Source organism: Gobio gobio (assembly GCF_949357685.1).
Source record: "Gobio gobio genome assembly, chromosome: 9".
NCBI classification, from domain to species: Eukaryota; Metazoa; Chordata; class Actinopteri; order Cypriniformes; family Gobionidae; genus Gobio; species Gobio gobio.
Genome location: NC_137115.1, coordinates 33,131,999 through 33,146,565, shown reverse-complemented (window position 1 = coordinate 33,146,565; position 14,567 = coordinate 33,131,999). Strand labels below are relative to the sequence as shown.

General features: G+C 38.2%; 1 protein-coding gene across 1 annotated transcript in view; it reads right to left on the bottom strand.

Moving 5' to 3' along the window:
- The window catches only part of otogl (otogelin-like), a gene marked incomplete at both ends in the record, with an annotated part of 49,052 nt that overhangs the window by 14,029 nt on the left and 20,456 nt on the right, over positions 1 to 14,567 (bottom strand). The window contains 17 exons of the mRNA XM_079826142.1: positions 19 to 236; positions 563 to 746; positions 1,245 to 1,337; positions 1,434 to 1,457; positions 1,699 to 1,841; positions 5,660 to 5,837; positions 8,358 to 9,058; positions 9,166 to 9,245; positions 10,063 to 10,180; positions 10,617 to 10,895; positions 11,568 to 11,741; positions 11,843 to 11,869; positions 12,171 to 12,327; positions 12,643 to 12,759; positions 13,737 to 13,856; positions 13,947 to 14,093; positions 14,247 to 14,381. Coding sequence (XP_079682268.1) covers positions 19 to 236; positions 563 to 746; positions 1,245 to 1,337; positions 1,434 to 1,457; positions 1,699 to 1,841; positions 5,660 to 5,837; positions 8,358 to 9,058; positions 9,166 to 9,245; positions 10,063 to 10,180; positions 10,617 to 10,895; positions 11,568 to 11,741; positions 11,843 to 11,869; positions 12,171 to 12,327; positions 12,643 to 12,759; positions 13,737 to 13,856; positions 13,947 to 14,093; positions 14,247 to 14,381 — 2,895 coding nt within the window. The remainder of the gene's footprint in view (positions 1 to 18; positions 237 to 562; positions 747 to 1,244; positions 1,338 to 1,433; positions 1,458 to 1,698; positions 1,842 to 5,659; positions 5,838 to 8,357; positions 9,059 to 9,165; positions 9,246 to 10,062; positions 10,181 to 10,616; positions 10,896 to 11,567; positions 11,742 to 11,842; positions 11,870 to 12,170; positions 12,328 to 12,642; positions 12,760 to 13,736; positions 13,857 to 13,946; positions 14,094 to 14,246; positions 14,382 to 14,567) is intronic.

The window sequence follows — 14,567 nt, the reverse complement described above, 5'->3', positions numbered from 1 at the left end:
AGCTTGCGTGTGTAGTACCTTGTGGTGACATCTAGAGAAAGGTCTCTGGTTGAGCATGGTGAAACATTTGGAGCAGTTGCCGGTGGTGCAGTTGTCTCCCACTCTGCGGAAGTAATCTGTATCCTCTGACGTATCCACCATCCATCCGTGCAGAAACATAGGGATGTCCTCAACATCCCGGACCACAGTGCCGTTGGGCAGGCGCAGGTCATCAGCTGGATTACCATCGCAACATCCTGACAAAGGAAACAAAATATGTTGGTAACAAAATACATCAAACACACTTACATGACCACAACTGACCAAAAACAGCTTAATTATTAAAGGCAACATAGAAAAATAAAAACACATTTAGCTTCCAGAATGAAACTAAATAATATTCATCAATGGTCAATATTATTTCTCTACATGAAATCTGGTTACATCAACAAAACAGGTTACATTGTTTATTTTACACAAGCATGCACTGATTATTTGTGCACAATAAGATCACAGATACTGAAAGGAAATTGGGTTATATTTGATTGCATTGTTTCACAAAGTTTAAGTGCAACACACTGACCACAGAGCCCCCTAGTGGAGGTATTATCAGGAGCCGTGTACTGTAGAACCATAATGCCAGTGCTGTGGTACCACTTTATGTTGATCCCACCAGGTGTATCAATGATGTACATTGTCCCGGTGTCATCAATATGGAGGTTCTGTCTGGTAAGAGGAAGCCGGGCCGTAATCTGATTCACCGACACCTGCGTCATATCAAACCACTGTTACACAACAACATATATTCATGCTTCTAAGCGCCACGATTAAGGGGCTGTATAAGATACATGAGTTATTCGTAATGTTTCTTGAGCAGCAAATCAGCCTATTATAATGCTTTCTGAAGGATCATGTGACTCTGAAGACTGGAGTAATGATGCTAAAAATTCAGCTTTGCCAGCCCATCACAGAAATAAAAAATTACATTTAAAAATATATTCAAATAGAAAACATGTCTTTTAAATTGTAATAATATTTCACAATATTACTGTTTTTACTGTATTTTTGATCAAATAAAAGCAGTCTTGGTGAGCATAAGAGAATTCTTTGAAAAAAGTATAAAAAAATATTTTCGACCCCAAACTGCTGAACTGTGTATAGGCTATCAAATGCTAATAATTTCCTTACATAAAAGACCTGTAGCACATTCCCTTAACAAAGGTGTTTAGGATAACATGATTCATGACTAAACAGACTTTGCTTACCTTTCTGTCCAAGCGGTTGATCATAATTCTGTATGAGTGAGTTGTAATGTTCAGCTTCTTAAAACACAGACCAGAGGTTCCACCAGAGGGAGTCTAACAGGAAGTGAGAAAGAAAATAAGCTTGTTGCCTTGATTAGGATGATTATAATGAATAACATTTGAACATAAATAAGCTAATAACACACTTACAGGTCTTCTGATGTAGTTCACACTCTGGAAGGAAAAGTAAAGCATTTAACAGAAACATAAAGAAGCATATATATATATATATATATATATATATATATATATATATATATATATATATATATATATATATATATATATATATATATATATATATATATATATATATATATATATATATATATATATATATATATATATATATATATATATATATATATATATATATATATATATATAGCATGGTAGAGTGTTAGCATGGGTTTACCTCACTGGTCAGGCATTTCTCAATGTGACCGACTATCTTCTCTCTGGGCAGGTGGACCAGAATATAAGAACCGATATCATACAGAGCCACATTATTCCCATCAAATGTGATCACACGCAGGTCAGAGATTATAGAGCAGCGACCTGACGGTACACACACACACAAACATAGTTTAAAAGTCAAAACGTGATAAGGTGATTCTGATGAACACTTGACAACAACAAAAATATCGCTTTCAGTAATTGAAATAAAGCTGAAATAAAATAAAGTATAAATATTACATAAAAACTTAAAAGAAAATTAAAAATGTTGCCTTGCCAACTAAGTTGAAGTACTAAAATTAAAATGAAAAAAAAAAAACTTGACAAAAGCACAATAAAATGGCTAAAACTAAAATGAAAACTGAAAATATAAAAATAAAAGCTAATTCAAAATATGAATTATCAATTACTAAGCCTACAGTCATGTGAAAATGTTAGGACACCCTATTGAATTCCATGGTTTTCTGTATCAGGACATAATTAAAAAATCATCTAGTGCTTGGCAGGTCTTAAAGGTCCCATGGCATGGCATTTTTCTATTATTTTATAGTGTTTCCTGAGGTGTACTTATATTGTTAGTATGATTTTTACATCATAAAATGTCATAATTTAGAAATAAAAGGCATTTTTTCTATACTGCTGTTTGCCCTGTGGCTGACTGCCCTGTTTCAAGAGGCGTGTCTGCTGTGAGACTTCAGTAAAAACGGCCACTGTTGTGATTGGCTGACATCTTTGCATTTGAAATGAGCAGAGGGGGCGTGGTTTAACGAGGTCTACGACGCACGAGCTGCTGCCAGAGAGACGGATGGACCTGAGTTCACTTCTCATCAGTTCTCTCAGCATGTCTCAGTTCAGGGTGAACTGTTGTAGTTACTAGAATATACTTCAGGTTATTAGTTTATTTCTAGTCGGAGGGGCTGTCACTCATGTCAGAAAGTTAGTAACTTTAGTAAATTATGGATCAGCGCTGACTCGAGACGCGAACCGTTTAGAACGATTTAGTCCGATTTGGTGAACTGGTTCGGTTCACTAAAAAGAACCGATTCAAAAGAATGATTCGTTCACGAACCGGACATCACGGAGACGGAGCGATTGCTAACAAAGTTATTTATAGTAACTACTGAGTTGTGAGAGCGCTGTCTGTCAGCGCGAGTTTATTGTGTTTGTATCTGACAGTTCTGAATAAACACGAGTCCGTCTTCATCATTATTCTACCAACTTTGTAACACATGCAATGTACCATTACAGCGAGATGAACGAGTTAGTAAGTTTGATTAAAGCATTATTTCTAGATATGTTCCAATCATATGAAAAGCGTCAGTGACGCGCATTGAGTAACTTACACAGCGCAAACAAAGACACAACAGCAGTAATCGAATGTAATCCAGTTTATTGTGGGGAAAGCTGGCTAGCCTAGCCGGATACCCTCACGCTTACCCCCCTTCTGCTTAATCTCACACCGCATTTCGTGCCTCCGCTGTGGGCCAGATGCAGTACTGGGGGTCGGGGATGTTGAAGGCCGAGCTTCGGCGTGCGTGAGGTTTATCTCTAAAGATGTGGCTCTGCCGATGTTGAGCAGAAACTCCCGACTGTATGCACATTTAAGAACAGATAGACGCGACGAGGACGTACAAAAACACTGACCCACAAGATAGAAAACACGAAAACACCGTTCTGTCGGGGGAGAGAGAAGCCGCAGCGTGTGCACGAATAATAAATAATTAGCTACACATAAGAAATCACTGATCACAGATCAGAAGGAACTGAAAAAAAGAGTTTTCATTTGTACATCCAAACACTGAGAAACTGCCAGCATTCACTCGTTTACAAGCCATGATCTCTCGAGCGTTTGCATGGGCGTGCCAGATTCTCTGGGTGGAGGAAAGGGAGGTAACCGTTCCTGCTTGGACGTCAAACCAGGAGACTTCAGGATTGGCTCGTCTGGCCTGTCATTTTCTCAAAGGCAGAGAAAGACAGCCAGAACTCGGTTTTACACCGATCAACATTTCTATCCACTTGGGGACAATATTCAGGCTAGGGGAACTCATATTAATGTTGAAATACCCCATAAAATGAAAATTTCATGCCACGGGACCTTTAAAATTTGGAAAATAAAACCTCAGATGAACAACACATGAAATATTACACCGTGTCATTATTTATTTAGCAAAAACTTGAAGTAATCATTTTCTGCATGATTTATAAGTCTCTCACATCATTCTGGAGGAATTTTGCTCCACTCAATACAACACTGCTTCAGTTTGTTGAGGTTTGTGGACATTTGTTTATGCACAGCTCTTGTCACAGCATTTCAGTCAGGATGAGGTCTGGACTTCGACTGGGCCACTGCAACACCGTCCTTCTTTTCTTTTTCAGCCATTCTGTTGTAGATTTGCTGGTGATCTTCCGATCATTGTCCGGTTGCATGACCCAATTATAGCAAAGATTTAGGTGTCGGACAGATGGTCTCACATTTGACTCTAGAATACTTTGGTATTACAGAGGAGTTCATGGTCAACTCAAAGACTGTGAGGTGCCCAGGTCCTGTGGCTACAAAACAAGCACAAAATCATCACCCCTCCACCAGCATGCTTGACTTTTTGAGGTGTTTGTGCTGATATGCTCTTTTGGTTTTCACCAAACTTGGTGCTGTGGATTTATGGACATTGTTCCAGAAGTCTTTTGGTTTGTTCAGATGCAACTTTGCAAACCTAAGCCATGCTGCCATGTGAGAGAATAGGCATTCTCCTGGCAACCATTCCAAACATGCCATACTTGAACTTTCATAAAAAGTACTTTCATTGTACTTTAACATGTTAACTGAGGCCCGTATAGTGTGAGGTTTAGTTCTGGGGTTGTTGCAATTTTTCTGAGCATTACACAGTCTGATCTTGGGGTGAATTTGCTGGGACGTCCACTCATGGGAAGATTGGTGTCTGTTTTGAATGTCTTCCACTTGTGAATAATCTTCCTTACTGTAAAAAAATGGACTTCAAATCTTTTGGAAATGGCTGTATAACCTTTCTCAGATTGATGGCAGCAACAATTGCTTCTCTAAGAACATTGCTGATGTCTTTCCTCCTTGGAATTGCGTTAACACACCTGAAGGCTCCAGACCAGCAAACTGTCAAAACTTCTGCTTTTATAGAGTTGCTCACACTTGCTGATGATCAATTAATCAAAGGCATTTGATTAGCAGTTCCTGACTTCTACTTACCCTCTTAATTCCTTTGTTAACAGTAAGGGTGTCCTAACTTTGTCACCCATGGCTTTTCCATTTTGCCTTTATTTTTGCTAAATAAATAATGACACGGTGTGATATATCATGTGTTGTTGTTCATCTGAGGTTTTTTGTTATGTCCTGATACAGAAAACCATGGAATTCAATAGGGTGTCCTCACATTTTCACATGACTGTGCATACTATTATATAACAGTATATATATACACTACCATTCAAAAGTTTGGGGTCTCTCACCAAGGCTGTGCTTAGTTGATGAAAAATACAGTAAAAACTGTAATATTGTGAAATATTATTATAATTTAAAATAACAGTTTTCAATGTGAATATATACGGTAGATTAAATTTATTTCTGTGATGCAAAGCTGAATTTTCACTCCAGTCTTCAGTGTCACATGGTCCTTCAGAAATCATTCTAATATAAAACATTTTTTATAATTTCTTGTCAATGTTGAAAACAGTTGTGCTGCTTGACATTTTCAAGATTCTTTGATGAATAAAAAGTTCCATTTATTTGAAATAGAAATCTTTTATAACATTAAATATTTCACTCTTGATCGGTTTAATGTATGCTTGTTGAATAAAAATATGAATTTCTTACGGTAGTGAAGATAATACTAAATGAACACTGGCATAAATATCTCCCATCTAGAGAAAATCTGAAAGTGTGTATGTCTTACATGGGCACTGCCACAGTGGGCAGCAGGGGTCTGTGTTGGTCTGGATTGGCGTGCCCAGCAAGTTGCACTGTGGCTGGCTGATGTTATATCTGCAGTGTTGGGAGGAATTATGCAGCATCAACTGTCCATTAAAGCAGATGTACTCACTGCACTCATCCACGCGCAATGAATATGGAGGCTGTATGGACACAAAACAGATATGTTCGTGAAATAGAGAGCATATAAACCCTTCTACCACCAAAAACTGACCCGCAGAACATCAGAACATTTCTATTTTATAAGGCACTTTTGGATGATTTTAGGTAGTATGCATTGATCAACTATCTTCAACTTTTTTTTATGCCTGTGGTCTGTTCTTGTGTTATACGGTATTACAACAGATTCATCAATTATTCACTGTACCACATCTTAACCCATGATGCTTCCCTTCAGGCGTCAACATCCTGGCAAGTGGACAGGAATGCTCAAGATCCAGGAGTTAAGGTTGGTAGAAGTGTTCACACTATGTGGATCAACGATTAATCTTGAGGATGTGTATATTTATGGGCATGTGTGTTAATGTGTCAGAGAGGTATCCAAGTCAGGGAGGGAAATGGAAGACATCAGCTCTCACTTAATAGTGTTGAAACCATCACTGATAACTCAGAGAAAATGATTCAACAGCATCTAAAAGGGAAAACTTTTTTTCTTGGAGAACACAGACACACTAGGAATGAGATTTGAACGATTTCCTGATTCTGAATCTATAACTACAAGTTGTTGTATGAATAATCACTCACTAAATACACATATTTCACGAGCAGGGCTTGACTTTAACTTTTTTGCTCACCAGCCACTGTGGATAGTAGTTTTTCAAAGTTACTAGCCGCTAAGGATTTTCACTGGCCACAGTTTTGACATTGATACCATGGGGGAAAACTGCCATAGGGAGGGTATGCATTGACGTCACTTTCCCGCCGGAACACGCCCCCCCTCAGCTGAACACAAGAGCTGCTGCATGACTGGATTTAATAGGGGAAACTGTGAAAATGTGAGTAAAGCAAACGATTATCAGTTTAAACTAAAGGTTGGACTCGATATAGTGTTCCTTACAACTTACCAAAGATCCAATGATCCATGGATATTGACGTGCAGCCAGGAATGTCAGGTTTCCTGACATTTATATGTGCCTGATTTCGATGCCAGGGAAATACATAAAGCAAATTTGCCTGTGAACACTTTATATAAATACAAAATAGGTAGGCCTAAATCCAGGTGATTACTTATATCAATGTTATATCGTCCAGCTCTAAATATGGTAAATATTTAATTGATGAATTGTCAATACAGTCTATAACAATACAAAATATGGGGTATGATTTTACCCCAAAATTCAACATATTGACAAAATGATAACTGCAAATCAATGTTTTGCTGCCTGAAGTCACGTTGTTTCTGTGAATTTCAGCGATCCATTTGTTTCTCTTTTATGTAGCTTTCGGCAGTCTATAAAAATATACCTCTGATTTCTTGCCAAATCAATTTTTACAGTCAATCTCAAAGTTCTTTTGTGTGTTTTTCGTAGCATTCACACTGAAAACCAAAGTCACTCCATCCGACGGTGATCATGCGCATACCCTCTATAGATAGTTTTTGTATTATCTCATAATTTGGCCAGGTATTTTAGGCTGCTGTGCTGCTTTAAGACCTGACACACAGATCCATTATAGTGTTACACATGCTTTTTCTTTTCTTATGTTTATGTTCACTTAATAACTGACTGTGTTTATGTGAATACTCACCAAGACTGGCATTTTGACATTATTTTGTGTGTTTTTGATTTATTAAGCACAATAAGCAGCGAAAAAGAACTCAATCTAGTACTGAGAGGTGGCTTTATGTGCGCGCACTTTGAGTGTGAGAACAAAATCTACGAGAATTAGTAAAATTATGCGCAATACGCGCAATCCCACGCCGAAATTCAAGTCCTGCTGTAACACCAACAATATTCACCCAGAGCAAATGAAACAAGTGAGTGAGGAAAAGCACGTTTGTGTGACAACCCGCTGTTGGAACAATGAGAGAGCGAGAAAGTGTGTATCTACCGGTATTCTTCGGAAAATTATTGGAAATGAGTATAATTTCAGATATTTCAGTAATCGATATGCATCAATAAAATCGATACTACATGGTACTAAGTTTATTATTTCAGAAGACTACAAGACTACAATTGAAAAATCTCTATATATAGGCTATTAAACCCGCCAAAGTGGCTATTAGGAGTAACTGCGTTACACGTCATTGCTGAAATCCACACACATTTTGCGGCTTGGCGAGTATTAATGTCAAGCCCTGCTCATGAGTCTTAGGTGCACATGAGTAACAGCTTTTTATTCAGTTTCATTCAGTTATCTTGAGTTTGACATGACAAAAGTAATGACTTCCAATTCAGGGAGCAAGTCAACAACAGATTCAACTGATTCACTTACTGAGTTCCTACGTATTCAAACAAATTCAAACTTATAACCCATGAGATCATAACTGATTTGTGAGACTATTTGACTGATTCATTAAAAGAACCAAGAATCATTAATTCACAAGTCCACGGTGTATGTTTACTGTTGCGTGCAACAGTGTGATACCATGAATATTATTGAATATTAAAACAAAAATATTTTGCAATAGCCACAATAAGAATTACTAACACACAAACTCTTACCGTGCAGGGTCCTGTGGGTATAAGTAACGGAGGAAGAACTGTTGTTATTCCGGCTGTCTCAGGTGAAGGAGAGGGTGAAGGCATCATCTCAGAGGTTGTTGAAACTACTGCTGTAGTTGTCGAGGGCTCCTCGGTCGTCAAGGAGACAGATGTTGTCTCTGTGGTGATGGTTGTTAAAGTAGGTTCTGAAGTTGTGGTCTCAGTCGTAACGACAGTGGTGGTTGTAACAGGCGGGATGGTGGTGGTGGTCGGAGAGGTTGTCTCTGGTTCGGTGGTGGCCTCGGGTGTGGTCAGCACCTCTGTGGTCGAGGTAAGTAATGCTAACGTGGTAAAAAATTGTGTAGTAGTGGGCGTGTCTGTTGTGGTGGGCGGAGCAGTGCTGACTACAGGGGGTTCTGTGGTTGGTGGAGAGGGAGTCGTAGGAGTTTCAGTGGCCGTGGTTGTGGCCAAAGTTGAAGAGAGTGTGGTTGGTGGTAATGTTGGTGTAGTTGGGCTGCCAATTAAATCATCTACTTCTAAAGGTGTAGTTACGATTGTAGTGCTGGCAGTTGTGCTCGGAGCTGTGCTTGGTGTTGCTGTTGTGGTGGAGGGAGTTGTTGTGGATGTAGTTGTGGTTGTAGGAGCAGAGGTGGGAGCCGCCGTGGTTTGGTTTGATCGGGTCACAAACATGTAAGGAGTCGGAGTTGGAGATAGCATCACACCTGCGACAACAAGCACATTAGAAACAACACAGGTGCTAAGACAAATCTAAATGTGTACATGTTTAGAAAAGATGATGAAAGTTATTAAACTATGGTTTCACACATACAATCTTCTTTGTACACACACCGCCTGGTCACTTCATCCAGCAGCATAGACTTGGGACAGCGTGGAAAACAACCTTCAACCCTAAACCAGTTTAGAGAGTGAAAGACAACACACTAGATCTTGATTTGTACTTTTCCTGAATAAATTGTGAGGGTGAGTCATATTATACTGTGCATAAAGACCAGGAAGCCTATTTAAGATTTTTGCATTGTGACACATTGACATTTTCATGACAAGTAAGTACATATTCACAACAAAATTACTGATATGTGTTCTGATGTTTAAATGTAATATTTTTTGTAATTCCCATTATCATAAAAAAAGTATGTTTATAACTGTATCAAGACTGTATCTTTTTGATTTGAAGGCTCATCCATATAAATTATTTTCGGTATTTCTGCTGTAATTATGACAAAGCAATAGTTTGTTTTCAAACACTTTTTTATTAACAGAAACAGGGAGTATTGATATTAATTAAATTAATTAACCACGGTAAATTTAGTGATTTCAGAAGTTTCAAGAACTTTATGTTCTTCAATTAAAAAACGAATTATTGAGGGGGAAAAACAAATATTTTAAGGGTTTTATTATTTTTATTTTATTATATTGTACTTATAAGAAATGCATTCCAGTTCACATCATCATTTTACGTTATTAGCCTTTTAAAATAGAGTTTGATTAATTTACTATATTAATATTTAATGGTTATTTTAATCTTAAGTCCCCCTTGAAGTTTCTGAGGCTCCGCCCCCTGGTTGAGAACAACTGTCCTAAAAGGTTTTATTTTTTTTTATATCTTTCATTTGATTTTGGAGTGAAACATAACAATGCCTTAGCAAGCACCTTTCGTAAAATTGTCATATATATTATTATAGTATAAGCACATGCATGATCTTACGGAGGTAGAAACTGGCAGCGTGTGGCATCGGGGTCATTGCATGTTTTCACACATGGACTGGCACATGCGTGATATTTCCACTCGCACATCAAGCGGTAAGGGATCACGAAACTGCTCTCTAATATGCAGGAACACAACCACCATACACAGACACAAAAAATAACATCAACATTACAGAAAGCCTCTTGAAATAGGTAGGTACATTTTTAGAGAGTACCACCTGGTACTTGGAAGCTTATTAGAGATATTTGGGTGTAGTTTCGGTGTAATATGAGCTTTTATGATAAGCAGGCCCACACAAATCTGCACCTGCAGAAATCTGCAGAATTTCTGAAGAATTGCAGCATCCAATCTCAATTAAATACTTATTAAAAATGTTCAGCTTTCAATAAGGGTGTAGCACCCTCGGCTGTTTAAAACATTTCACCATGTTTAAATAAATTCCACAGACATTTCCCCCAAATTCAGTACAGATAATGTGAGAAAACAAAACGTGATAATAAGATAAATTGTATTTGCAGATATATGCATAGATATTTGTAGAAGAGTCTTACCCTCAATGATAAAACTGCTGCTGATTTTGAAGTTGTACGTAAGGTCATAGTTTTGAGCATGTGCGTGCGTGTGTGAGAGGGTGAGGAAGACGCCTTTCTGGCTGTGCAACTCAAAGGATGATCGCCCAGGTAACCATAAGCCCTGGTGGTGGATGAAAGTCGCCTGCCGTCGAAAGTCTTCCCCATTCTGCCAGTGTTCCAATCGTAACCCACGGTTTCCAGTAACACACAGGAAGTAGTTGGGCCTCTCTGCAGACTCCAGTGAGACAACAGGAAGTCCTAAACACAGCAAAATATCAGTAGATGCTACTCTTTAGACTTAAAATATGATTGTAATCAGATTGGTACAGATAAGATTGGCCAATTATATTCCATTGTCTAATAAGATATGAGGTAAGCTAAGGACAAAAAAGAAGGAAAAATGCCCCCCCCCCTCCCCATTCAATATGAATACACAAAAATAATGAAAAAACAACCATAATAATATGTATCATTAAAAATAATATTCTATTTGCTTATTATTTTTAAAAAAAAAAAAGTATTATTATTGTACTAATATTTATGACTATCTTCATTTCTTTGCTTTCAGACATTAAACTATAGAGATTTTACTTTGGCAGTAAACCACTGGGAGAACTTAAATCTTCTATTTTTTGACAACAGATTTATCAAAAATAAACAAACGATTCTCATTAGTAAATTGGGAAAAGGGCTGCCACATATTGCATTTTCTAATGCATGACCCAAACTTACAGTGCTTGCAGAGATGGAGCTCGTGTGGAGCAACATTTACTACAAACCAAGCTGCTCTGAGACACTGAAAACAACAGATCATTGTATTTCACATCAAAGCATGCAAATTACCAATGCGCATTCTAGTTTCAGTCTATTTTGTCTGCAATTTGTTTAGCTTTTTTTGTTTTGTTATTGAAGTGAAGAGTGTGTTCTCACTGGAGGCTCGGTCCTTGTATAGTCCATTTGTGATCATGAAGTGGAAAATGGTGCTGGGTTGAGCATTGGTCCTCAGGAGGGGAAACACTTCACCACTGCTGACGTTTGCCCCAAACACACAGTCGGAGTCATTTTGCTCTGTGCTGGACAGAGTGAACGGACCCTCTCCCAATTCTAAATATACAATGATAAATAAAAAGTTTAGGGAAAGATCTGGTGCTAAAAGCCACTTCCAGATTATTCTATGCAAAAATACAAAATAAGATAAGTCCCACCTTGGTTGTAATATTCACAGTCATATGCTGTTAAAAAAAACATACTTGTATTAGCGGAATTCACATTGTATCATGAGTTTGCATGCATGATTTCAACATTGCCAGTTTAAAAAGCACCATGAAACTGCATTTACAAAGTAACTTATTTAATGTGACAAATAAGCAACTGAAACAGAATCTAGAATTAGACTCATATATAAACAGACCACGACAGCAAATGTTGTTTTGCATTAGAAATATTAGTTTGTATATGTGTGTTAACCTACAATGACAGACAGCTCGACCAGGTCAAAAGGTCACTTGGTTCATTATGTGTGCTTGTACTCACGACACACGGTGGGGGATCTCCAGTTCACAGTGATGCCGTTTTGACAGCATTTGTGTGCATATGCTGCAATGCTGGTGCACAGACATTCACAGTCCCCCCCACGGTTGCAGTTGCAGGTGTCCGTTAGGCAATTCTTATAGAACCAGGTCACATCCACCTGGGGGTCCACAAGGATTAATTACGATATCTAAAATCACAATTAGCTAGTCAAAAACACACAATTGGTAACGCAACACACACTCAGGACTTTCACCTGAATGCGTTGCTGGTGGAATGTTCTAGCTTTTCAAACCTATACAGCCCCCTAGTGACATGATTCAGAAATGCAAACCACCTCAAAGCTTCTATCAGTTGGTTCATCGCAGACAGTCTGTGTGTGTGTATCTGATGCAGTCTGCCAGTCTGTGGGTAAGACGTGGCCTTTTTATCTGTAGGCCAAATGTGTTTTAAACCCCAGAGGAGAGCTGCTCACCACATTGTGACATGGAGCGAATACGTCACTGTAGAGGACGCCACACTCTCGCTTAGCATATGGCTGCCGGCTGAGATCTCCTTCACACGGTCTGCGAACTACAAAATCGCTCTCACACTGCACACAACACACATAATTAAAAGATTTGCTGTTAAGTCAAACTTCAGAGCAAAGTGCAACTAGTGTTCAGTACCATTATTATGATTTTACAGTAGTGAAAAAACTATGGCAGAAGCTATGGTTACCACCATGGTAAATTATCAGGGTACCCAACCATTCAAATGTTTGGTGTCAGTAAGACCTTTTAATGTTTTGAATGCAACGCACCAAGGCTGCATTTAATTGTTTAAAAACACAGTAAAAGTCATAATACTGTGAAATATTAACATTAACAAAGAATAATAAATACTTTAACAAATGCATTGTTCATTGTTAGTCCAAGTGAATTAATACATTAACTAATGTTAACAAATGAAACCATGGGCGTCGGAACCATTGTATGTGGGAGGGACAAGACCCACCCACTTTTTACGATCAATGATATTGGACCCACTCACTTTTATCGTCTCTAACATTTAGCACGTCTGTTTACCTACCCCTAATTGATAAACACTTATTATTAAACACATGTTAGACGCTTTATTTCCACTTTTCTAATATTTTCGTCATTTTTATTGAAAATAAATGCCTTTCCGATCTGATATGTGATGGGAAAAGGGAGAAGATTGAACTCGGTGAAAGGCGGATTCGAACCGTGGGTCGACTTGTGTCAAAACTAGATGCCATACGTCTTACCCCTACACTACTGCGGATCTCAATTAAATAGCGATTCCCGTAATTTTGTCTTTCAGAACTATTCGCTTAGCAAGTAAAGTGGTATATTTGTACTTTATATTATATTTTGCATCTACTCCAGTAAAAAAAATTCTGAGGACCCACTCACATTTTTTTTGATTCCGACGCCCATGAATGAAACCTTATTGTAAAGTGTTACCCGAAAAGTATTACTGACTCCAGACTTTTAAACGGTAGTGTACATTAACTGTAGTGTACTCCAGTCTCAGACAGAAGTATCCTAAAGCTAGGTGTCATACCTGTCCAACAGCCCAGCTGTCCCCAAAGGCCTGTGCGTTGCTGACCTCCATATGTCCGGCTGTGGTCATGTCATTTACTGTTACCATGTCAAAGTTTCCACACAAACCACTCATCTGACCCTAAAAACACAGCCAAATACATACTAATCAGATATATGGTTTATACAGTGTAACATTATACTGCTCATTCAAAAGAGAACGATTTCTGACCTTCCATTGGGGCCCAGCACGAATATGGACAGTCGTCTTACGGTCCCATAAAACAGTCAGATCTTGAGCAGGGAAGTGGACCACAGTGTAGTAACCTGCACCCCAGAGCTGAAATTCATATCCTCTCCCCACCACAGTAGATGAGCTCTGGAGGACAAGCACAAAACCACTTCAAATCAAACGCAGATTACAGTAAATACAGACTACAAGATGTGCAAACACTGAAACAATTACAGTCTCATAGTTTGAAAAGACAAATGGGCCATTAAACAGCTGAAGATGGTTATGTCTTGTACTCACAGGTTTACCAGAGTTATCACTGAAGTAGATTTTGGTGAGGCCAACATAGATGAGCAGGTACTTCATGCAAACAATCCCACTTTCATAGCAATCTTTATTTTGAGCCATGATGGACACCTCAGTATCACCAACACTCTACATGTAGACACAAGATTAACACAAGTATACTGTGCATTCAATATATGAAACTTTATTATATCTCTCTCTACCTCTGAAAAACAACATTTCCTTAAAGGCGAACTAGCATTACCAAACAGAACCGGTGAAATTTGAATTTAAAAAGAAAATGAGAGTTTAATATGATGAAGTTACCACTAATAA